At 39.1% G+C, this 22,920-nt stretch overlaps 2 protein-coding genes across 2 annotated transcripts in view; one reads left to right on the top strand and one right to left on the bottom strand.

Moving 5' to 3' along the window:
- rnf31 (ring finger protein 31) overlaps window positions 1–22,920 on the top strand; it is a 23,707-nt gene extending 787 nt beyond the window's left edge. The window contains exons 2-24 of the mRNA XM_077228934.1: window positions 4,674–4,711; window positions 5,436–5,635; window positions 7,658–7,804; window positions 7,889–8,044; window positions 8,132–8,188; window positions 8,717–8,870; window positions 8,984–9,143; window positions 9,235–9,380; window positions 9,562–9,704; window positions 12,174–12,407; window positions 12,496–12,810; window positions 13,744–13,929; window positions 14,174–14,380; window positions 15,019–15,192; window positions 15,404–15,502; window positions 15,669–15,758; window positions 16,151–16,265; window positions 17,011–17,123; window positions 17,337–17,447; window positions 17,614–17,662; window positions 18,122–18,218; window positions 22,040–22,202; window positions 22,287–22,920. Coding sequence (XP_077085049.1) covers window positions 5,438–5,635; window positions 7,658–7,804; window positions 7,889–8,044; window positions 8,132–8,188; window positions 8,717–8,870; window positions 8,984–9,143; window positions 9,235–9,380; window positions 9,562–9,704; window positions 12,174–12,407; window positions 12,496–12,810; window positions 13,744–13,929; window positions 14,174–14,380; window positions 15,019–15,192; window positions 15,404–15,502; window positions 15,669–15,758; window positions 16,151–16,265; window positions 17,011–17,123; window positions 17,337–17,447; window positions 17,614–17,662; window positions 18,122–18,218; window positions 22,040–22,202; window positions 22,287–22,337 — 3,165 coding nt within the window. The 5' untranslated portion in view covers window positions 4,674–4,711; window positions 5,436–5,437 and the 3' untranslated portion in view covers window positions 22,338–22,920. The remainder of the gene's footprint in view (window positions 1–4,673; window positions 4,712–5,435; window positions 5,636–7,657; window positions 7,805–7,888; window positions 8,045–8,131; window positions 8,189–8,716; window positions 8,871–8,983; window positions 9,144–9,234; window positions 9,381–9,561; window positions 9,705–12,173; window positions 12,408–12,495; window positions 12,811–13,743; window positions 13,930–14,173; window positions 14,381–15,018; window positions 15,193–15,403; window positions 15,503–15,668; window positions 15,759–16,150; window positions 16,266–17,010; window positions 17,124–17,336; window positions 17,448–17,613; window positions 17,663–18,121; window positions 18,219–22,039; window positions 22,203–22,286) is intronic.
- On the bottom strand, window positions 719–4,253 carry buc (bucky ball). Its single transcript, XM_077228983.1, has 7 exons — window positions 4,156–4,253; window positions 3,959–4,016; window positions 3,452–3,607; window positions 1,816–3,315; window positions 1,624–1,725; window positions 1,402–1,503; window positions 719–1,323 (listed from the first exon to the last, which is right to left on the bottom strand). Exons 2-7 carry the CDS (start codon window positions 3,963–3,965, stop codon window positions 1,292–1,294), a joined length of 1,899 nt encoding a protein of 632 aa, XP_077085098.1. The 5' UTR covers window positions 3,966–4,016; window positions 4,156–4,253; the 3' UTR covers window positions 719–1,291.

Raw genomic sequence — 22,920 nt, 5'->3', positions numbered from 1 at the left:
TACTGTGAACAAGTGGAGATACTAACAATGCTGTTAATGAAGTAAAAACTTTTTGTGCATTGTTGAGTCTTATTGCATGACAAGTTGTTTAATCCATTTCTATCTCCTCTGGGCAAAATAAGATTAAATTTAGAGAAAGCCATCAAAACAGACTATTCAAATGTCAAAGCTGTCATTCAACGTGACATATCACTTGCACACTGAAATATAAAATCAAATGGAGAATGAGTCATCTGTGACATTGGGCTAATATGGTAGGCTAGGCCTATTTCTGTTTTTTGTAAATATAATTGGCGATGTTAAAAACTTTTGTAAATACAAATATGGTCAGTTAAAATTAAGGCAGCCATCATTATAGGCAAAACCTTTGAGATGATTTTGACTAATTTTACCAGCCTTTGTAAGGTCCAATTTACTAATCAGTGTTCAACAGATATCAATATATTGAGGAAATTTAAAAAATGAGGACATTCTGGATTTCTCAAGCCCACGTGTGCAAGCAAAGACCGACAAAAAAAAAATTTATTGGGTAGAGGCAGACCACAACTAAACCTAGCTCTAGACTAGAGAGTTCTCATTTCAAAGTTCACCTGCAACTGAGATGCTGGAATCATGACAGGTCCACACTAACTATCTGGCCCTCACAAGTGAAAAACAGAGGCTGTTTTTAAGGGGTTAGGGTTGGTGAGAGAGATGAGAACCACTTACGAGACACAGGTCAAGTGCAATGCCAAAACTTTAATGACACAATAACACTGTACAGACAAATGGAGTTTTCTGCATGTCAACATTACACCGATCTATAAAAATTGTCACAGTAATAAAAACAATAAGACACATCTGGACTAAGAGTGGCCAAACTGCCAAATTATCCACTTTATTTCCTTTTTTCCCCCCCTTTCATCACCCCTTAAACCAGCTGCATCTCCAGTGTCAAATTTTTTTTGAAAAGGTCTCAGTGGGCCAGTGCTTGACCATGCAAAAATTCAGAGCCCTTACACACCAGACACATTCTACACCTCCCAGACTGAGGCACATGTGAAAGAGACCTTGTAGGCATGGGTCAAGGCCTGGTCCAATGAGAGCAGTCTCAACATAATATTAAGATGAATGCATTACACCCAAAATTGAAAAGTTAACTTGAGCAATGGAAATGCAGCAAGGTGTACATCGCTGTCATACTTTTTAGTTACATACAGTCAAGAACAGTGTCCATGTGTACATTCATAGTGAAGTGCATTTCACACAAGTTTCGGGTAATACATTAAGTATTACAGCAGTGCATAATGGTTTAGTATCGTGTGCCTCTTTTCTTCATAGCACCTGATGGGACAAAGATGTTGCACAAATAAAAAAAGATTCAGAAGCAATTTTACTCGATTAATAAAAATAAAAACTCACCTCTGCCCCTCTGGCAGTAGGTAAATTCAGTCTCATCATATTCACTTCTTGGCCTTTGCTGATAGATTGTTTTACAAGTCGGCCTTCTCAATGGAGTTCTCCCTTTAGAAGTAAAAAAAGAACAGGTTTAAAAGACAAAGCATATTTGACACTTGCAGTGAATAACTTCAGAAGACTTTAGACATCTAGGTATGCATTGTCTCAACATTCAAAACATCCTACCTTGATCTTGAGGTCCACCAACTTGCCTCCGAGACCTTGGTTTGGCACCACAACTTGCCCAATTCTCTTGGTCAGACACAACACCCTCTCTCCACTGTCGTTCTAAAATTATTTTTGCATGAGTTGACCACCTTGTGATAGTATTAGAATAAAAAAAAAAAAAAAAAAAAAAAAAAAAAAAAAAAAACTTACCAATACAAGGCCTGCACAAGGAACCCTTTTGAATTCTCTTATCGGCTTTAGCCAGAGCACCATACTCTTCACAGCATTCTCCTTTGGGATGTACCCGAGCCTGCTCAAATAGATCACAGCTCTCTTGGCCTTCGCACAGCAGCTTCCTGTGTCTGTGTTTGGCACTGTGATGTCCACAAGGTAGCGCATGCCTACTGCAACACTTCCTCTTGGAAACTCTTGGAGACTCACAGTTACTCCGCACCTCTCCTTCGATGTCATACTCGCAATCTTGATCCGACATCTCATTCCTCTCAAGATGGCTGTGTTCAGCCATCTTACACATTCCTACCTCATCCTGCAAGCTTGACCCACAGCATGCACATGTTTTCTGGCAAACCAAGCAAGTTTTTTCCATACTCAAGAGCTCTTTTCGGGAACGAACGGGCACATCACTTTCAGCCAGCCTGCCACCACCCACATACACGTGCCCTGGAACAAGATCGAGATCCTCCACGTCAGTGGAGAACATTTCATCTCTGGAGGAGAGCTCATCTATGGATGGGCTCAAGACACTCTGGCGCTCTTGGGTCACCTGAGGGTAGTAGCTGTAGGAATATGCGCTGCCAATTGAGGAGAGATAGTTTTGTGGAGGCAACAGAGCAGATGGAGAATCAAAGTAAACAAGTGGGTCAATCTCTCGTTCAAGACTGAGGCCAGTTGTAGTCTTATTGCAGGGCAGGCGAAGGATTTGATAAGGCAGGTCAAAGTCATCTGAAAACTTTATAAGAGGTTCCAATGCTGCAGCAGCATCAGTTGACACTATATTCTGCAACTGCTCATCGCCCGGTTCCTCAAAATCGTGACTCTCTGTTGGATCTGTAGTGCTTTTGACACCACAAAACATATTGCCACTGGCACAGGTCACAGACTTGCCATTTTGGCAGCATATTTCATCAGAAACACTCTGCTGGTCATCTTCCTCATTGGCATCATCTTCCTCATGGACAGAGGAACTGTCAAGGGGCAGCACATCGGATAACACGCATTCATCCAGTACACCCTGGCTAGACTCTGCATCATACGCAGAGTCGCTGTAGGTTGTGGGCCTTGTGACCTGACTGACCTGCTCTTCCTTGCCTTCCTGAGAGGCAAGCTCTAATTTAGAGTCCTCATTTAAACAGGCCAGCTTTTCTCCCTGCACTACATCAGGGGTAGAGGAAACCACCGTGTTAAGCCCCTTGTCACCACCTTGTTCACAGGCCTTAAGACTCTCAATTTTGTCTATCAGTTTGTTGACTGAATCACTAGGATCTGTTTGGACCTCAGAACAGGCAGTCTCCCTATGCATCCCAGCGTGTTGAACGTGGTGGCGGACCCGCAAGTCGTAGGATGCAACGGAGGGATAATGGGGGTTGATTCTTCTGTAATCAATTGGCTGCATGGGTGCATGTGGAACCACGTACCCAGGATACTGCATAAACTGATAAGGGGCCATGTAGGGACGACCATAGTGCAAAGCTAGAACAAAAAAAAAAAACACAAAAAAAACTAGAAAAAAAGGGCAAGATAGAAAAAAACTAGAGGAAATCTACACCAATAAGCAAAGCCTCAACCAGACCAAAAAAATTTATAAAAATAGAATAAGACACCTTACCTGGCCCTGGAAAGCCATAGTGGCCATACGGATTCATGGGCCATTGATACATGAAATATGGCTGAGATGGTGGCTGAACATAGAAAAAAGGTCTGGTGTGGTTTACTGGATGGTGAGGTTGCCCAACTCCCATGGATTGTGAAGTGTTGTTTATGCCTAAAAAAGAAAGAAAACTCCACCAAAAATAACTTGCCAGATACATGTACATAGATAATGACAGTGTTCCTTTAGCTCATACAGTGGAGTAGAACATAGTGTTAGCAATGCTGCAATGTCATTATTAATGGGTTTGAGTTCCAGGAATTGCATGAACTGATTCAACATACAATAATAATGAACAAATAATCATCTGGTTTAAGGTGGGCTCCTATCCTGACCAGCTTAAAAGTGCACACTAAAGTTCCCAAAGGGTTTACCAGGACACCACACACACACACACACAGATAAAAAGCAATACAAAAGACTTAGTTTTTTTTCTTTAGTAAGAGAGAAGTTTGAGAATGTTACCTTCCATTTCTTGTGAGGAGACGAAGAAAGACAGCACAGGATACAAAACACCGCAATACTGTAAAAGACGTGCAAGACTCAGAACATTCATTAAACTAACAACATCAGAAAAAGGCACGGTTATCTTAAAATAGACAGGCATGGAATACTGTTCAAACGTAGAATGCTTTCCTATTATTACAACAAAAAAGGCTAACCTTAGATGTGACTGTGACAAAGTGGACCTTAATGTGTAGGCTATACAGCGAGAGCTACTAACTCTGTCGTAAAAGCTTTGCATTTCAGATTTATAGATTTCATACCTGTTTCAAGAGATCCGCATTAATGCAATCAAATGGCAGCCAGCAGGTGTACCCAATTTGTCATGTATTCAGCAAAGCACTCACGTCAGTTTTCATTATCATAGGCAGTTAAGCTATGTCTCTACATATAGAATATAAAGTAACTATCATATTATTATTACAATGTTGCTCAATCACACACGTGTCATTTGTTTGTTACAATTCAATTTCAGACGACTTTATTTTCTGTTGACACTTTTACATTTCGGTAACTCTTCCTGCCAGTCATTTATCCCTCTTTTGTTATCTACTCATGTAATCATTTTTAATTATTGTTTTTTTTTTTTTTTGTGATGAAATGCAGTTTGTACGTCCTAACAGTCACAGCGCCTCTATGCGGGTAAATTTATGTTTGATGTGTTTCAATCTTACAGATGAGTGAATGAGAGCGCTGCTGCACTGTCAATACGCGGTGAGTATGTTAATATTTATCAACAGCTCATAAAATACCTCAGATAGTTGACTTGGCTGCACAGTATTAACCGAGACACATCTAGACGTTTCTCTGTAATGTCGCTGACGAGTTTTTGGCGATCATTCCTATGCGTTAGCCTGCTATCGTACGACTAGCCTATTCAGTGGTAACGTACGTTAGCTGACGCGTTAAACCAAATGTAGTGTTATTTGTTTAATTTGAGTGTATAAATACGTCTGTCATTAAAGGTTATACAAATAACAAGTAAGACCGTAGAACATCAGTTTATCCAGACATTTATATTTGATTTTGAAGAATGGTGTAGCAATCTAGCTTCGAGTTGTTATGGTTTCACTTTCCATTTACCAGACAGCTAGTGTATTAGCTAACATGTATGAGGTGTAAACACATCCATACAGGTCATTTAAATGACGTGACAGTCATCCGTATCTATAAATTATTAGCATTAAGTGTAAATAAACGAGACAATGACTCCGTATGTTTGACAAGTGAATCGCCAGACGTGTTGTTGACTATTGTTTATGCTTCAGACATATTAAATCAGGAAGCCACCTTGTCTAATGCCACTAAACTTAAACTGTAAACCCAACTATAATGTAACGTTAGTTACTTTGTTTCTTAATGCTTTGGCATTAGAAACGATGCTCACAAGTTATTCGGGCCTTGTGTGTTTTAAAGCTTTGTTGACTTTCACTTTTAGCTATGGCGTCTCTCAGTGATCAGCTGGAGGAGGTGAGGGTGAATGCGGAAGGCAGCTTATCTTCTCCAGGTTCTGCTCAGGAGACGAGGGCAGGGGTGGCAGCCATGGCCAACGTCCCTCTCCCACCCTCCAGCAAATATCGCTACATAGCTGCTGAAAGCATGCTGACGGAGAACAGTGGTGGAAATAATAGGAATGAGGTGAGAGCTGGTGTAATGATTCATTTTCCTCAGCAATCCAAAGAGTGTATGATTATACAGCAGGAAGCAAACGTTTGACTTATTAACCGACCTCTTGCATCGTAAACATGGCTGTAACCATGTCTTGATGGGGGGTGGGCGAGCATCGTTATGCTTCGTGTCTCGTCACATTCATTTATGAATTACATTAATCACTTAAATGATGAAATTTGACCAAAAATTTGGTAGTGGATATTACCATTTCTATCGTAAAACAGGCATCACATATCAAGGTATAGGTGAGTGCAGTTTGCATAAACCGCTAGTCTTACAAGTTAGAAATATTTTTTTTCTTTACTGTTCATAGCTGTTACTTAAAAAAGTAGATTAGCCTAATTTGATACCGAAAAGTAAGACTCGACAGCCCCTAACTAACTGCTAGAGGGTCATACTTGAACTTAACACAGTGTCTTAATATAATGGCTATGTTAATGCAACCGACATATTTTACTGACATATTTTAAGATATGTCAGTGCAAGTTGCTTTAATTAAAACAGTTCAAACATTAATTTTAGTCTTGGACTAGCTTAAGCCTTTTCTGTGAAACCGGGGTAGGTACTTTTACATCTTGATACTCTTTCACTAAAGCTGAAGATTTTTTTTTCTGTTTTTTTATTGTACATAAACAAAATATGTTTTAAAATATTTGTAAGTGTAAAAAAAAAAAAAAAAACAGTAACAGTAACGCAAGGCACACAAATAAATAAGGGTTGTTTCAATTCATTTTCCTGTAAACCATATTTTATCATCCCAACAAATTTGCAGGCCTGTTTAATCTCCATATAATTAATGATGAAAAATATCCACAAAATCACTTTTAAATACAGAGAAGTAAGGTTTTGTCAGTTTTTATGGATGTGCAAGACTAGTCGATTAAACGATACTGATGGTGCTAGTCGACTTGGAAATGCTATTTTTATTTATTATTATTTTTTGAGCATTTAATAGTTTGCCTTATATTTTTACAAAGGCAGTGTTTAAATTACCGCCGTGTTAATGTTACATTTTAAAATTAATATATTATTTTGAAAAGTGTTTATCTGGAGCAGAAAACTAAATTTCATATTACTTCAGATTTTGCATGTGGTAGTTTTTCTGTGGCATTCATTGCGTGTTAAGAGAAATGTCCACCTGTAAGATGAGCAATGTGCGTTTTTTGACGGAAGAAAACTGAAAAGTTTTGTAAAGGATGTGTCATGTCAAACTAGTAATAACTATTAAGCTTGCTTTTAGGCTTTTTATACTACCGGTTATGAGAGACAGCATGGTATGAAATGTGTTTGTCAGTTGCAAAATTCTTGTTTAAACGTTAAAATGAGTTGCAACTGGTCAACCGCTTCATACGCTTACATTTAAGGATAAAGAATTTACCCAGAATCAACAATTACATTAATTAAAAATTCTGTTTTTTTGTCATCCAACAACATTCTGAATACAACATAGTTTATAGAAATAGTAGGCAGTGACTGAACCTTTGTTTTCAACCATTGTTAAAACTCAAGTGTCATGTTTGGGTTCTGTGAACACCGCCAATAAAATAAAAGAAGGCATGCTTCACTATCTCAGTTATTTTGACATTGGCGAGCGATGTTAGACTGCTTAGGCATACCTGCCTAAACATAAATCTTTTTTAACTTTTTGTCAGTGCAGCGGAATATACATTTTTTTTTGTGGACAATTTGGCCGTATCTGATTATTGTGGGTAAATGTCTATGGTGGTTATGGCCCTGATCGTATATAGGGTTTAGGTTTTTTTTTTGGCAGTGTGAATGACTGACATAAAGTGCATAATAATGCATAGCACTGGGTAATCTGTCACCGTTTCCTCAGATGTTCCAAAATAATTGGTCCTGTTTCCACTCATTTGTATGCACATAACATTTCTTCCTAGTTCATTTTTACCTACTGTTGTTGTTTCTAGGTTGTAATGTATTCTTGTTCATACTTTTCTGTTGTACATTAATATCTCCTGATCCTTTTAGTCCCTCAGCCTCCTGCAGAAACTTTCCACCGCTCTTAACATCTTGGAGAAGTATGGCTCCAATCTTACCAACCCTAACAGGCCGAAGTACTGGCGTACAGTCAAGTACAACAACCCTGTCTTCAGGACGACCGTAGACTCTATTCAGGTGTGTGGTGGATGAGATTATGAGGCTTTTTGTGTGAACCATACAAAATATCTGCAGTTACTTTTATTTATCTTCCTCTTTTAGGGTGGCAGAGCAGTACTTAACCTGTACGGCTACACCAATCAGCAGCATGATGGCTTGAGCTTTCCTGATGATGTTGTCCAGCCAGATGTTGAGAAAGTGGCGTCAGTGACTCTTGAGATCATGTGTCTTCGTATGGAACTGGACATGCTAATCAAGGTCTGAGCCTGTGAAGTAAAAGCATTTTATGAATTCATCACAAATGAACTTTTAAGCTCACATATAGAGTTTGTTCCTTTTCTGTAGGGTACCCATTCTCATCCAGAGTTTTTTGAAAGACTTATTCCCTCCCTCACTGTGCAGGTAAAGCTTTTTTTTCTATAGGAAATGACAGTGACAGTAAAGACATTTATAATGTTACAAAAAAAAATATAATTCAAATAAATGTTGTTCTTTTGAACTTTCTATTCATAAAAGAATCGTGGCGTGAAAAGCACTACTGTATCCACAGAAATATTAAGCAACACAACTGGTTTAAACATTGATTATAATAATAAGAAATGTTTCTTGAGCACCAAATCATTTAAGAATGATTTCTGAAGGATCATGTGACACTGAAGCCTGGAGTAATGATGCTGAAATTCAGTTTTGCCATCGCAGGAATAAATTACATTTTAAAATACATTAAAATAGAAAACAGTTATTTTAAATTTTAAACATTTTTACAATATTAATGTTTTACTGTATTTTTATTTGATAAATGCAGCCTTGGTGAGCTTAAGACTTCTTTCAAAAACATCTTACCACGCATTTAGAGAAAAGTGTTTCTTTTAGATTTCTTAGCTTTTTTGTAGGTCACTTATATACAGTGTCCATATAATATCTGTACAGGATGATGAGGGAATCAGCACAGATGCAGTTGCAATCTCGCCTAGTGAGAGACCTTGGGAAAAACAAACTCCCTCATCTGTGTCTCATTCTCAGCCTACATCTCTATTCAGTCCAGCTCTTGCTCTCTCTTCTCTTGTGCCATCTACACAAACGGGTAAGGACATCATGTTTACCAACCCTGGCTTTCCTTTTAATGAATATCTTTTATTGCGAATGTCCACTTTTATCGTTTCCATTCTACTTTATTGATTTTCAATTGCTTTGCAGAAAACTGCACCATATGTGGCATCTTTCCAGTGTCTGCTCACTGCCCCACCTGCACTCAGCGGCTATGCACAGAATGTGACCGGCTGTATCACTCCCATTCCGGACGGTCCACACACATCAGGATCCCTGTGACTTCCTCAAAAGCCACAAAACGGCACAGGTTAGCACTGAGCAATTTAAGATGTTGAGAGAACATGTTTGTGTAGAGGATTTTGTTAAACAAACCTGTATGTCTTTATTTCTTTCCTTAGCTCATCACTGTCAGCATGGCAGTGTAAATACTGCACTACAGTAAATACGTTGCAGCAGGTTTTGTGTGAAACCTGTGAGCGACCCCGTCTGTCCTCTTCTGCTCCATCTCTACAGGAGGAGCCATCACAGCCTTCTACAATATCTGGTTAGTCTGTATAGTCCAGCGTTTTGGGTTTTTTCTGTCACTTTTTCAAATCTAAATGGACCATCAGTCCTGCTTGACCTTTTGAAATATCAAGGTGGTCATTCAAACTAACAAATAAGCATCTAAATTTGAATATTATTGTGTTAATTCTAGTGTTTTGTGCATTACTTTTGTCAATAAGAGTGGCAGTGTAAAAGCTGCACAGTGGTTAATGCTGGCAGCAGCATTCTTTGCGAGGTGTGTGATCGCCCCCGTCTGGCCACCCGACCTCCTGTCGCGCTCTCCCGTCCGACCCCCTCTGCCACAGGACTAATGGACAGCCAGGTGCCACTGTTCAGTACATTCCAAATGCAATTTTCTGGTTTTGTTTTAGTACAATAGGGGCTTTCTCGTCAGAGGATCCTTTTCATAGTTCCTAGAACTAAAGGCAGAAGTACCTGCTTTTTGCTTAACCTGGGAACGGTTTTAGTTCTAGAAATCATGTCGGGGGAACTAAATTAGCTCCTACTTCAGATTAGGGTCCAACCCAGCACAATATGAACTACTAGTGACATAAGTGTTCGGCGATTGGCCGAACGCACGTGAAACACAAGCACTTTTCAGCCTACATATTTACTCCACAAACTATCTCTACAAACATGGAAAACAGTGATAGATGGACCTCTCAACCTTTATGCTAAGGAGGAAATCCAACGTGACTTTGAGGGGACCAAGCAAAACATGATTATGTATTTCTGCTCAGCTTGCGACATTGGGAATCAACCACATTGCAAGCGCTAATACTTTTTCATAATAACTGTTTACTTTCTTATAACGGGAGGGGGGGGGTCGTTTTTCGCATCCGGAACAAGCATTTGGAGAGGTGTTTTTACAATTCATAGCAACCGAATGACCAATACGGAAAAACGGATACGAAAGTTTCGATTTTGACTCAGTGTGCAGGGACCTTACAAATGCACTGTTGACGCTCGTGCAGCCTATCGAGGATAGGCTACATCGAAACAAATGAGGACAGCTCACAAAAAAGAAACTCAGTTAACATACTGCCGAAAAATTCCAAATGTGGAGTTTTTATATTTTTAATATGATACAGTTAAGCAACATCACACGTCCAAGAGTGCTGAATACCATCACGATTGAAAATGTGACACTGATTTCATATGACAGTTCGATAAACAAGTCATAAACAAGTCATTAATAAAGGGGGGGGGGGGGGGGGGGGGTAGTGGTGGAGCAGTGGATAAGACACATGCCTTGGTGTGAGAGACCTGGGTTCGAATCTACTGTGAGACACCAATGTGTCCGTGAGCAAGACACTTAACCGATATTTGCTCCAGAGGCGTGCGATCTCTGAAATATAGCAATTGTACGTCGCTTTGGATAAAAGCGTCAGCTAAATGAATAAATGTAAATGTAATATTAAGTCACTTACATTTTAGACGAAATATTGACTGTTTTTGTTCTATTTTAGCAGCGAAAATAGTTCCAATCCAAACAAAGATCACAGCAGAACCACACCGCATCTCACAGCAACACTCACAATCATCACAATGTTTTTATTACTGAATGATTCAGCGTTTTGAACGAATCGGTTGAGTCAAAGATTAAATGACCCATTCTTAAACAACTGCCTCATTCTTGATAAATCAGCCGTTTGAACGAATTGTTTGAATGAATCGCTTAATAAGACCGCCCATAACATGCATTTCCAAGCTCACTATCGACAAACCAATCAAATCCGTTTACAATAAAAACAAATGAAAAAATTCAACCAAACACATTTTTATTTTTATTCAGGAGTTATGTATTTACAAAACTCATTCACACTTTTGATAACAGTAGCCTATTGATAAAAATATATATATTGTGCAAACAAGCAAGGACTGGTGGGACTTGACGTGGAGTTGGTGAAGGGAAACAGACTCGTCCAGAGCGGGCACTAGTGACTCACATTGCGGGCCAGGCCCCCCAATGCCCACCCATGGCGCCGGGACTGGTTCAATCTAATAACATAATAGATAGGACTGTTAAATAGATCATAAACTAATGAAGACAGATAATGGGAGCATGGCGTGCTCAGGCTCCGGCTTTTTCAGCGTGTGAAAAAAAAATAATGGTCACTTTACAGTTTCTACTGGCGTTGCAAATGCTACCAAGAAAAGTGCCCTACTATTTGAACATTTAGTTTTTGGGAACCGCCCCGGTGGCTAGTTCCTATAACTAAGTTCCTATAACTACCCGGTGGGAAAGCCCCTATAGTTATCTTGACACTGCTATATTTTAAAGTTTTCTGTGTTAATAACATGATCGATGTTGCAAAACGGAATCTAGTTCAGTTTTATAAACTGAGTTTGGTTTTATAAACTGAGTTTTGTGCCTTTAGTGGTGTAGAACTTAAAACACGTCACCTTTAAATTGATAGGTCACCCGAAAATTTGCTCCCCCTCAAGTTGTTCCAAACCTATTTGAATTTCTTTCTTCTGCTGAACTCAAAAGAAGATATTTTGAAGAATGTCGGTAACCAAACAGGGGGCCCCATTGACTTACATAGTATTTTTGTTCCATACTATGCTTCCAACTGTTTGGTTACCCATATTCAGGAGAAGAAAGAAGTTCGTACAGGTTTGAAACAAAATGTGGGTGAGGAAATGATGATAGAATTTTCATTTTTGGGTGAACTATCCCTTTAACCTATGCATATTCTTATTTGTCATTGCTAAAGAAATAAGCATAATGCTGAGTTTTATACTGAATACATGTTCCTGTTTTGACTCATTTTTTTCTCTCATTTAGTGGATTTGCCAGTTTTGTACGTACGTGAACCACACACCATCAACTCTATGCGAAATGTGTTGCCTTTCAAAATCAGAACCTGCCCTATCACCCTCTAAGCCCCTCCCATTCTCACCGGTCAAGGACGAAACGCCGCTTTCAGTCGCACCTAAAGGCATGTCCACTGAGGACCCTGATTTGAAAAGGCAAAGACTGATGAAGGAGGAAGGGCTTAAACTTATTCAGCTTATTCGTGTAAGTCTGATATTTTTTAATGTCGCTGTAGCCTGGGCATCATCCTCAGAATCTAACAAGCATTCTTTTTGTCTCTGTCTTTTCTCAGGAGGGAGAAAAGAAAGGAGTGAGTCCAGAGGAGGTGTACACCAGCATGTATGTGTCAGGAAACAGTAACGTAATGCCATATGACTGGCTGAAGGCAGAGCTACCGCATGTGCTTGATGAGATCTGTGTGATGGCTGCGTCCTGTCAGCAAGAACCCAATGCACAATCAAACTCTTCAGGAGGGAACGATGGCCAGGATGGAGAAAAGAGCAATGCTGTCCCCTTGTCCAGGGCAGAAGCCAAACGGGCCTGGCTTGCAGCAGGGGGCGATAATGAGAAAGCCGTCAGACAGGCTCTCCGAGACCGCAGAGTTAAAGTTAGTTCTTGACAATTTAAATAATAACTTCCTTTATATAATAACTTGTATTAACATTTACAACAGTATTAGAATATATAATGCTTAACATTTCATTAGTGAATGTACATTGAAATTGTTAGATTTATATATTTGTACTTAAAATATTTAATTATGTAATATAATTTTTTCTTATATTATTACACACACACACACACACACACACACAAACACACACACACACACACACACACACACACACACACACACACACACACACACACACACACACACACACACACACACACATATATATCTCATATCATACACTCATGACTCCTCTTGAAGCCTCCTCACTCCTCGATCCTCGACTCCTCACGGTGCAATTAGAGAATTGAGATGTCCTTCAAGATGGCTGTGCTTGATTGGTTTCCGGGTCATAGGAGGGAGGACAGAGGAGCGAGGAGACGAGGAGGGATATTGAGAAGCACCCCATGTGTTGAAAAATTTGAAGACTGCAGAAGTCATTAAAAGTTGCATTTTTTTAGTTGAATTTGGGGAAAATACTTAACCACTAAAACTCACTTGAAGGAAATTTTTAAAGATACTAATAATTTAATTACACTGATAGATGTAAATGATCTTTTATTAGATCTTTTTATTATTACAAAATTAATATACATTTTCCATATTGTACATAATGTTGTGATGCCTAGTTTATAGTGTTTTCTCTTCTTTTTTTGACAAAGTAAAGTATAAATTTAATATAATGTAAACTTTCACATGATACAATTTTGTAATTATTGAAATATTTTCATTTTATGGCTAATAACCTGGCAACATTATCAGCTTATCTGTATCGGCCAGAAGCGCATAACAGTGTATTTCTAGTAAATATATCTAGTAAAAATGTTATATGCTAAATATGACATTTTGTCTGTTTTTGTTTGTCAGGTAAAAGAGCTTGCCTCTCTGGGCTTTAATGATGTGACCCGCTGTGAAGAAGCCCTGAGGCAGAGTGGAGGGGATGTGAGGGGGGCTCTTGTCCTGCTGCAGCGCCCTTTACTGGAGCCATTCCATCAGCGCATGTGGAGCGACGAACCAGAGCCCCCCATTGACATCAACCATCCGGATAAACAGGTGACTGGCCTTTTACAATAATGCAGCTTCACTGAGAGACTGCATTGCTTTCTCACCACTAGATGTGCCAAACAGTTTTTGCAGCTTAGTCAGCATCATCTTTTGTGTGATAAATATATATATATATATATCTTTAATTAATTGCATAATGCTGGCTGCCGAATATATTCAAGGTGGTCATTAGTAAATTGAATGTTATGTTATCAAACATTACTAAAGTTACTTATCCTCTGTCTGTGTTAAGCATGTTTGCCGTAGGCTGCTAGCGGTGTTTGAGCTGCCCAGCTGGGGGCGCTGTGAGCTGGTTTTGTCTTTGCTGCGGGACCCTACAGCTACATACACACTGGAGGATGTGGTTCAGGCCGTGCGTGAATCACCTGACCGGGACTTCATTCGCCGGGTGCTGAACAAGGAATGCCCTATCTGCCTGTCGGTTTTTCCCCACAGCAAGGTACTTTGCATCACCTCCTATGTAAGGCTCCGAATCTTGTATTTTTATACCAGAGTGTCCTTATCTTACTCCTACTGTTAAAGGGATAGTCCATCCAAAAAATGAAAATTCTGTCAATATTTACATATGAGAACATAAAAGAAGATCTTTTGGAGAATGTTGGTAACCAAATAGTTTTAGTTCCTATTGACTTCCATTGTAATTTACTACTGAAGTCAGTGTGATCCGCAACAGTTTGGTTACCAATATTCCTCAAAAGATCTTTTATGTTCCATGGAAAAAAGAAAGCCACACAGGTTTTGAACGACATGAGGCTTAGTAAATGATGATAGAATTTTCATTTTTGGGTGGGCTATTCCTTTAGAGGGATAGATCACCCAAAAAATCATCATCAAGTGATCATTTACCCGCCATTGTGTTGTTCCAAACCTGTATAACTTTTATTTCTTTAGTAGAATGCAAAAGAAAACATTTTGAAAAATGACTACGTTCGGACAGTTTATATTGCATGCAGCCCAGTCTTACTGGGTCCTTTTCATAAATGGGCTCTAAATTGAAATGCTGTTGCATTTTTGGCAAATGTATGTATAAAAGCACCTTACATTGAGTCAGGAGTTTATTTTTGGTGTATTTTTCAGATGCAGTCACTGACATCCTGCCAGTGCTCTGTGTGCTGTGGATGTTTCAAGCAGCATTTCACCATAGCGGTGAGGGACAAGCACATCAGAGACATGGTGTGTCCTGTCTGCACAGAGCCTGACATCAATGACCCTGAGCACCTTAACAGCTACTTCTCCACTCTGGACATACAGGTACTGCAAAAGAGCAAAAAATAAAGATGGTCAGTTCAGTACTGGGACTTGAGTTGGAACACAGTAGCATATAACTGGGCGTCAAGCTACTCACTGTGATATCTGAAACCATCTTTTGTGTGTGTGTGTGTGTGTGTGTGTGTGTGTGTGTGTGTGTGTGTGTGTGTGTGTGTGTGTGCGTGTGCGTGTGTGCGCGCGCGTGACTGCCCAGCTCAGGGATTGCCTTGAACCAGACGTGTACGATCTCTTCCACAAGAAGCTGACTGAGCAGGCTCTCATCAAAGACCCCAAGTTCCTGTGGTGCAGCCATGTGAGTGACACTGCACTTCCTAACTGTCTCTGAGAGAGCACTTTCATACTCAAACAGCTGTAGTTCATTCAAGAGCATTTTACAGTGATCTTAAAAGAGGTTCATGATGTTAGGAGTCTTTATTTGCATCTAGTGCATCTCTTTTACTCTAATCTCGTTCCCATAGTGCTCATATGGCTTCATCTACGACGGCGATCAACTCAAGGTCACCTGTATGCAGTGCAGGAAAAGCTTCTGCGCTCAATGCAAAAAACCAGTAAGTGTTTTCAGAAAGCAAGAAACAGATCTGCGGTGACCTTGCATTAATATAGGAGATAAGCATCAGTGTTGGGGAGTAATTGTTGTGTGTAATGACGTAAAGTCTGATGCAGTCTAGTGAATCATGAGAGTTTGCTTCAGATGAATATGTATCTGTAACAAAAGAAAGTTTCAGAGATTAATTCTGGTGGATTGGTTTGTTGAACAGAACAAATTCATAAAAAAGAGATTCTCTGACTTTTGAGGTGGAATATTTAGTGTAATGCTGCTGTTTATTACAGTTTTTTTTTATATACATTAAGGTGTATTTTGTGTCACCTTAATTGATATTACTCATCAATTAAAAATGGTGATGGTAGTAAGTGTCTTATTCTCTATCGCCCTCTGCAGTGGGAGCCGCAGCACGTGGGGCTCTCGTGTGAGCAGTTCCAGCTGTGGAAGCGAGAGAATGACCCCGAGTACCAGAAGCAGGGTTTGGCCGGATACCTGCGTGACAATGGGATCAGTGAGTCACCTTTAGATCTTCTCTAGAAGCCTAATCCACACCTACCCACAGCTAATAATTCTGCCCCTGCCCGACTATGACTACCAGAATTAACCTTAGAAAACATGTCTGCTCATACAGTCTTTTTGTTTTGTTGTGTTTGGTCAATTGGTGAAGGGAAACCAAATCAAATTTTAATGTGGAGTATTTCTCACTCATTTTTATTCAGACTTATTCACACTACGTGAGAGAGTTACTGATCACACAATAATTGTTTATAGTGTACCGTTTCACTTAAGGCTGTCTTTCTCTGTTCTATTGAATCGATCCATTGGTCTGGTGTTCTTTTTTTCTGTATATGTGTCATCTATACATCTGGATAAAACAATTTACTGATTAAGTATGATGAAATATAAAAATACAAAGTTCCTGTAAGTATAGATTATCTGTCCATCCATCCACCAACCCATCCATCCATATATATATATATATATATATATATATATACACGCACTGTTTCTGATCCCTTGGATTTACCTGTATTTCTTATAAATTGTTCATATTTTAACGTTAGTCAATTTGATGATAATCACGTCAATAAGCAAACATAGGCTGCTTGACTATAATAAATATATTGACCATGTTTTCATGTTTTTATCGAATGCAAAATGTAAACATCCACAGTATAGGGTGGAAAAACTGTCACACAGCCCGTTCTTTCTTTTATACAATGGTTTTATCTACTGTTCTTATGTCTGTCTTGTAGCTTGTCCTAACTGTAGGTTCCAGTACGCTCTGGCCAGGGGCGGCTGTATGCACTTCAGTTGTTCCCAGTGCAGGTATCAGTTCTGCAGTGGATGTAACAACCCTTTCCACACAGTGAGTTCCTGTCTGGTCTTGTTGTCCTAGAATTATTTGTGCCTATTTGTATCTCTATGTGCATGTTATACAGCTCTGTACGGGACTGATATTCAGTTTGAAGCCAACTACGGTTGGGCTAAAAGTAGCAGCCTTCTCCGGAGCATGTATTCTTCTCTGCTTCTTATTCATCCTCTTTTTCTCTCACACTCTTGCTCACTCTTTCTCTGGCAGAAGTGTGCAGTGAACCAGTGTACAGTGACAGGTCTGCATGCCCATCACCCCAGAGACTGCCTCTTCTACCTCCGAGACTGGGAGCCTGCCAGGCTTCAGGCCTTACTGAAGGTACACACGCACACACACACACTCGCACTTTAAAACAGGCACGCACATTTCCTCCTACACATCCATACGCACAGCACTTGTGTGCCAGGGTTGGTTGAGAAATATCACTTCACATCTTTATCGTTTTGTTTCGAATACTTGTTTGAAAATCATTTTGTTTCCTCAGAAAAAGGCGGTGAACTACAATACTGAAACTGAAACAGGGGCACAGACTGGTATGTCTTTTAGTATCAATGTTTTTTTTTTTTTCGGTTTATTCTGAAAATGTGGCCATATTTCAGTTTGACTTATCTGCCCCAGTACTTCTGTAATATGTTTATCTGTGTTTGTCTCTTCATCTAATTGGTCCGTCTCAGTCTTAAAGTCTAGTTTGCTTCCAATTTCACTCTTTATCTCAACTGCCCAGTGGAACAAAATCGCTTTGACTGTAATGAAAGCTTAAAAGCAGAACATCGTAAAGCAATGCACTGTTTTCCTACTAAAACAGCCGTCCAATTACCGCTTCTCATACCGAGGCTATATTTGTACCATGAAATCGTTGTCAAACACACACATACACCTACTCCTTACAGCTTTATTTCACACTCTGCTCCACTTCTCTTTACTGAAAATATCTCCCTCGAAAACTGCCTTTCCCCCCAAATGCATCCCTGCTTTTTTGTTTTTTGCGTCAGGTGTGTGTGGAGTGATCGAGCAGAAAGATGAAGGGCCTCGTCCGACTGATTCGCCGTGTGGGGCTCAGACTCAGCCGGGACAGGCAGGACTCTGCGAGTGAGTAACGTCGTTGTTACAATGTCGACTGCTCCTTGCACTCTCAAATCTCTCAAACTCATCTAATTTTTATTGTAATTTGCGTTGTAGGGATTGTAGAAATTAGAAAAAGTACCTGAGTACTCAAATTACAGCCCATTGGTTTAAATCAACTTGATTGCTTGATTTAACTCTACTCAATTTAATCTGAATTTCAGTCCACATTCCAGAGTACTCATTTTGTTCTTTCTTTGGATTAACTGGCAATTATATTTAATACATACTATATATATATATATATATATATATATATACACTCACAGAAGGGTATGTATTGTTGCAGAAATTATCTCTGTGAGCAAAATTTTTTATGATTTTTACATGTTTTATTCATCAAGACCTTCACAAATAAAAACAACTTTTTGAAACATAAATACAATCGCCAGAAGTAAAAAGCTAGGTAGGCTATAAACGAAATACACTACAGTTTTATGACTTTAATGTCACCAACACTAAGCATCTGACAACTCTTTTGATCTGTATTTAAGCTCTACAAGTTTGAGTTAGAGTAGTTTGCAAGACTGCGAGTACAACAAGGCTGTAAAAGCAGACTAGTGAATAGATGAGTTGATGAGATGAGATCTGTTCAGCGTGATGATCATAATGTCTCCAACATTCTATGTAGTGCTATTTAGCAACTTATACCAACTGTCTTTTTCAAAACACGTTAAACCTTATATATATATATATATATACAGGTCCTTCTCAAAAAATTAGCATATTGTGATAAAGTTCATTATTTTCCATAATTTAATGATAAAAATTAAACTTTCATATATTTTAGATTCATTGCACACCAACTGAAATATTTCAGGTCTTTTATTGTTTTAATACTGATGATTTTGGCATACAGCTCATGAAAACCCAAAATTCCTATCTCAAAATATTAGCACATCATGAAAAGGGTCTCTAAACGAGCTATTAACCTAATCATCTGAATCAACTAATTAACTCTAAACACCTGCAAAAGATTCCTGAGGCTTTTAAAAACTCCCAGCCTGTTTCATTACTCAAAACCGTGTAAGGCCGTCTAACTCGATCCAATGGCGGTATTCGAATTAGCGGTGAAGGTCATTGCGTGTTACTGTCTTTTCTCGCGGCAAAGTATTTTTGGTTAAATGCAATACATTTTATCTTATGTATTAACTCGTTTCATCTGACTCCATAAAATGAAAAGGTTTTTCAATGATATCTGTGCATCATTAAATATACGTTAATGTTTGACTATTCCTTTTAACTCCAATGAAAATAAAGTCAAAGTCTGTTAGAATAATCAAATATAACAATTTATTATGTCAGGTAAATGTATTATTACAATTCCATAATCAATTGAAAGATAATCAATGCAAACCATCAAATGTTCTAGAACAAAGAGGAAAAAGTTTACCCGACAAGAAATGCGTGTGGCTGAGAGTCTCGCAACTCTCAGCCTCACGGGCCGATCTCAGATATAGAAAAGGCCCTGAGCTCTCGCTGCGTTTCATTATATACCCAGACCTCATTTCAAATCTAAACATCATTCACAGTGGAGATTTACCTGTAAGTCACCATTTGCTAGCAGTGGAAAATTAGCATTCAGCCAAATTGTCGAAGGTGTTAACTCAAAGACACACCCTCCAGTATTGGAGGGTGTGGAAGATATTTCTTAACTTCCTAAGAACTTTATTACCTTTTGGGTTTACTTCTTTGGGAATGAGACATTTTTACCAGTCGTACCGAGACATTTCAAATAATACCAAATATGTATAAAACTAGATCATAACCATTTAGATTCTTGTGTGAGTTTGGGAGATCTCTGCCAGGATGAAGAATGGGGGACAGAAATGTAGATTAGGATGAGGGAGGTGAGACCTTCGTCTCAATAGTGCATGAGGGGGAGTTCAAATGTTAATTTCCTTTGTTTTCTCAGAGAGTGGCCCTCTCTTAAAGTCCTTCAAGTTTTTCCAGTCTTACAACCGCAATCATAGGTCAGACTGCCGACCTGACTGCTGTCCAGAAGGCCATCATTGACACCCTCAAGCAAGAGGGTAAGACACAGAAAGAAATTTCTGAACAAATAGGCTGTTCCCAGAGTGCTGTATCAAGGCACCTCAGTGGGAAGTCTGTGGGAAGGAAAAAGTGTGGCAAAAAACGCTGCACAACGAGAAGAGGTGACCGGACCCTGAGGAAGATTGTGGAGAAGGACCGATTCCAGACCTTGGGGGACCTGCGGAAGCAGTGGACTGAGTCTGGAGTAGAAACATCCAGAGCCACCGTGCACAGGCGTGTGCAGGAAATGGGCTACAGGTGCCGCATTCCCTTTTGAACCAGAAACAACGGCAGAAGCGCCTGACCTGGGCTACAGAGAAGCAGCACTGCAGTTGCTCAGTGGTCCAAAGTACTTTTTTCGGATGAAAGCAAATTTTGCATGTCATTCGGAAATCAAGGTGCCAGAGTCTGGAGGATGACTGGGGAGAAGGAAATGCCAAAATGCCTGAAGTCCAGTGTCAAGTACCCACAGTCAGTGATGGTCTGGGGTGCAATGTCAGCTGCTGGTGTTGGTCCACTGTGTTTTATCAAGGACAGGGTAAATGCAGCTAGCTATCAGGAGATTTTGGAGCACTTCATGCTTCCATCTGCTGAAAAGCTTTATGGAGATGAAGATTTCATTTTTCAGCACGACCTGCCACCTGCTCACAGTGCCAAAACCACTGGTAAATGGTTTACTGACCATGGTGTTACTGTGCTCAATTGGCCTGCCAACTCTCCTGACCTGAACCCCATAGAGAATCTGTGGGATATTGTGAAGAGAAAGTTGAGAGACGCAAGACCCAACACTCTGGATGAGCTTAAGGCCGCTATCAAAGCATCCTGGGCCTCCATAACACCTCAGCAGTGCCACAGGCTGATTGCCTCCATGCCACGCCGCATTGAAGCAGTCATTTCTGTAAAAGGATTCCCGACCAAGTATTGAGTGCATAACTGAACATAATTATTTGAAGGTTGACTTTTTTTGTATTAAAAACACTTATTTTATTGGTCGGATGAAATATGCTAATTTTTTGAGATAGGAATTTTGGGTTTTCATGAGATGTATGCCAGAATCATCAGTATTAAAACAATAAAACACCTGAAATATTTCAGTTGGTGTGCAATGAATGTAAAATATATGAAAGTTTAATTTTTATCATTACATTATGGAAAATAATGAACTTTATCACAATATGCTAATTTTTTGAGAAGGACCTGTATATATATTATGAGTTGGGTATTGCTGATGTATTTTATATTGTAGAATAAAATTTGAAAATGTATTTAGCTTGATAACCACAGACTTTATTTCAGGCATTTAACAAGAAACCTGTTCAAAATACCCATTGTCTTTGTGACAAAAGAACCAGACGGGCAAAAAGGAAAACTCATTTCTTGACTTTGGACTTATTCCTGCAGCACACTTTAAGAGACAAGCACCATCACATTTTTTTTAATAAATACTTGGAAAGTGCTAATGAAAATATGCAATGCAGCAAAGATTAAAAGTACAAAATTAGGAAGATCCAATGTGAGCTGATTTTGTAATCATGTTTGAATTTTTACCACAATATGCTAATATCTCTAGTCTTAAGTGGGATTGGTGAGACACTGGGGACAAAAACAGCAAGATGTGATGCAATGGCCAAATACATCTAATGCTGCAAATAGAAAAAAAAATGAAGACAAAAGATGGTGTACTTGACAAGACAATATGACACGCATGCCTCTCCCTACTTTTTAGAGGTTAATAAAATTGTGTTGTGTTTCAGGAAGCATTATCGAGAGTACCTGGTCAGCCTCATTAATGGACATTCTATTGACCCCGCCCTCCTTTACATTCTTGATGAGCTGATCGTGGCCTGCAGAAGATACCATGTGGACGTCACACAGGGGGAAGGAGAAGATGAGAGAACTTACTTTGCCAGACTTAAGGTGGGCCGATACTGTCCTTTCTTCAGTCTATAAACATGACCTCTTTTTGGTAGTTATCAAACTTTCTTTACCTCACATCTGCAGAAACTCATGGATGACGTGCCTCTGGGTGACAAGGTCCTTCGCAAGAAGTGAAGATGTTTTTACTTTTTTAATTTAACCTGTGCTGACTATTTTACCCACATGCGCCTGTAGCTCCGCTTTATGATCTGAGCTGAGAGGCTGACAGAATTTTAAACAGTGCTTCCCTGTTCTCAATGTGATGTAGTTGCACACATTTGCACAATGCACACTGTTTTTTTTCTTTTTCTTAAGGTTTTGTGATGGGAAATTCTTCATTTTAATCATGTTTTGATTTGAATCACCCTCTAATAGCGTTATAGCTGTAGCTTGATAATTAAAAAAAACAGACTAAGACAAAACACTTTGACAGCTATAGTGAAACCATTTATTGTTTCTGTTAATGCATATAAACAAGTTTTATATTTCATTAAGTGCATTTTAAAGTTAAACAGACAAAAATCGTAAAACAACAGCATTTAAAATTATTTTATGAGTGAACTTTCTGTTGAATGTACCTCAGGCTGTTCATTATCAGTTTATTCAACCAAATTAAACCAAAACCAAAATCTGCACATTGATGGGTGTCAAAAGACGTACAATCATGGGTTTATATGTACATATATATATGATTAAACATAATTTATAAAATGTTGAA

The sequence above is a fragment of the Siphateles boraxobius genome, unplaced genomic scaffold (genome assembly GCF_051911475.1).
Source record: "Siphateles boraxobius isolate OS27281-9 unplaced genomic scaffold, OSU_SipBor_1 1, whole genome shotgun sequence".
Classification (NCBI taxonomy): domain Eukaryota; kingdom Metazoa; phylum Chordata; class Actinopteri; order Cypriniformes; family Leuciscidae; genus Siphateles; species Siphateles boraxobius.
The sequence above is the reverse complement of the archived record's forward strand: the minus strand, read 5'-3'. Positions and strand labels throughout refer to the sequence as shown.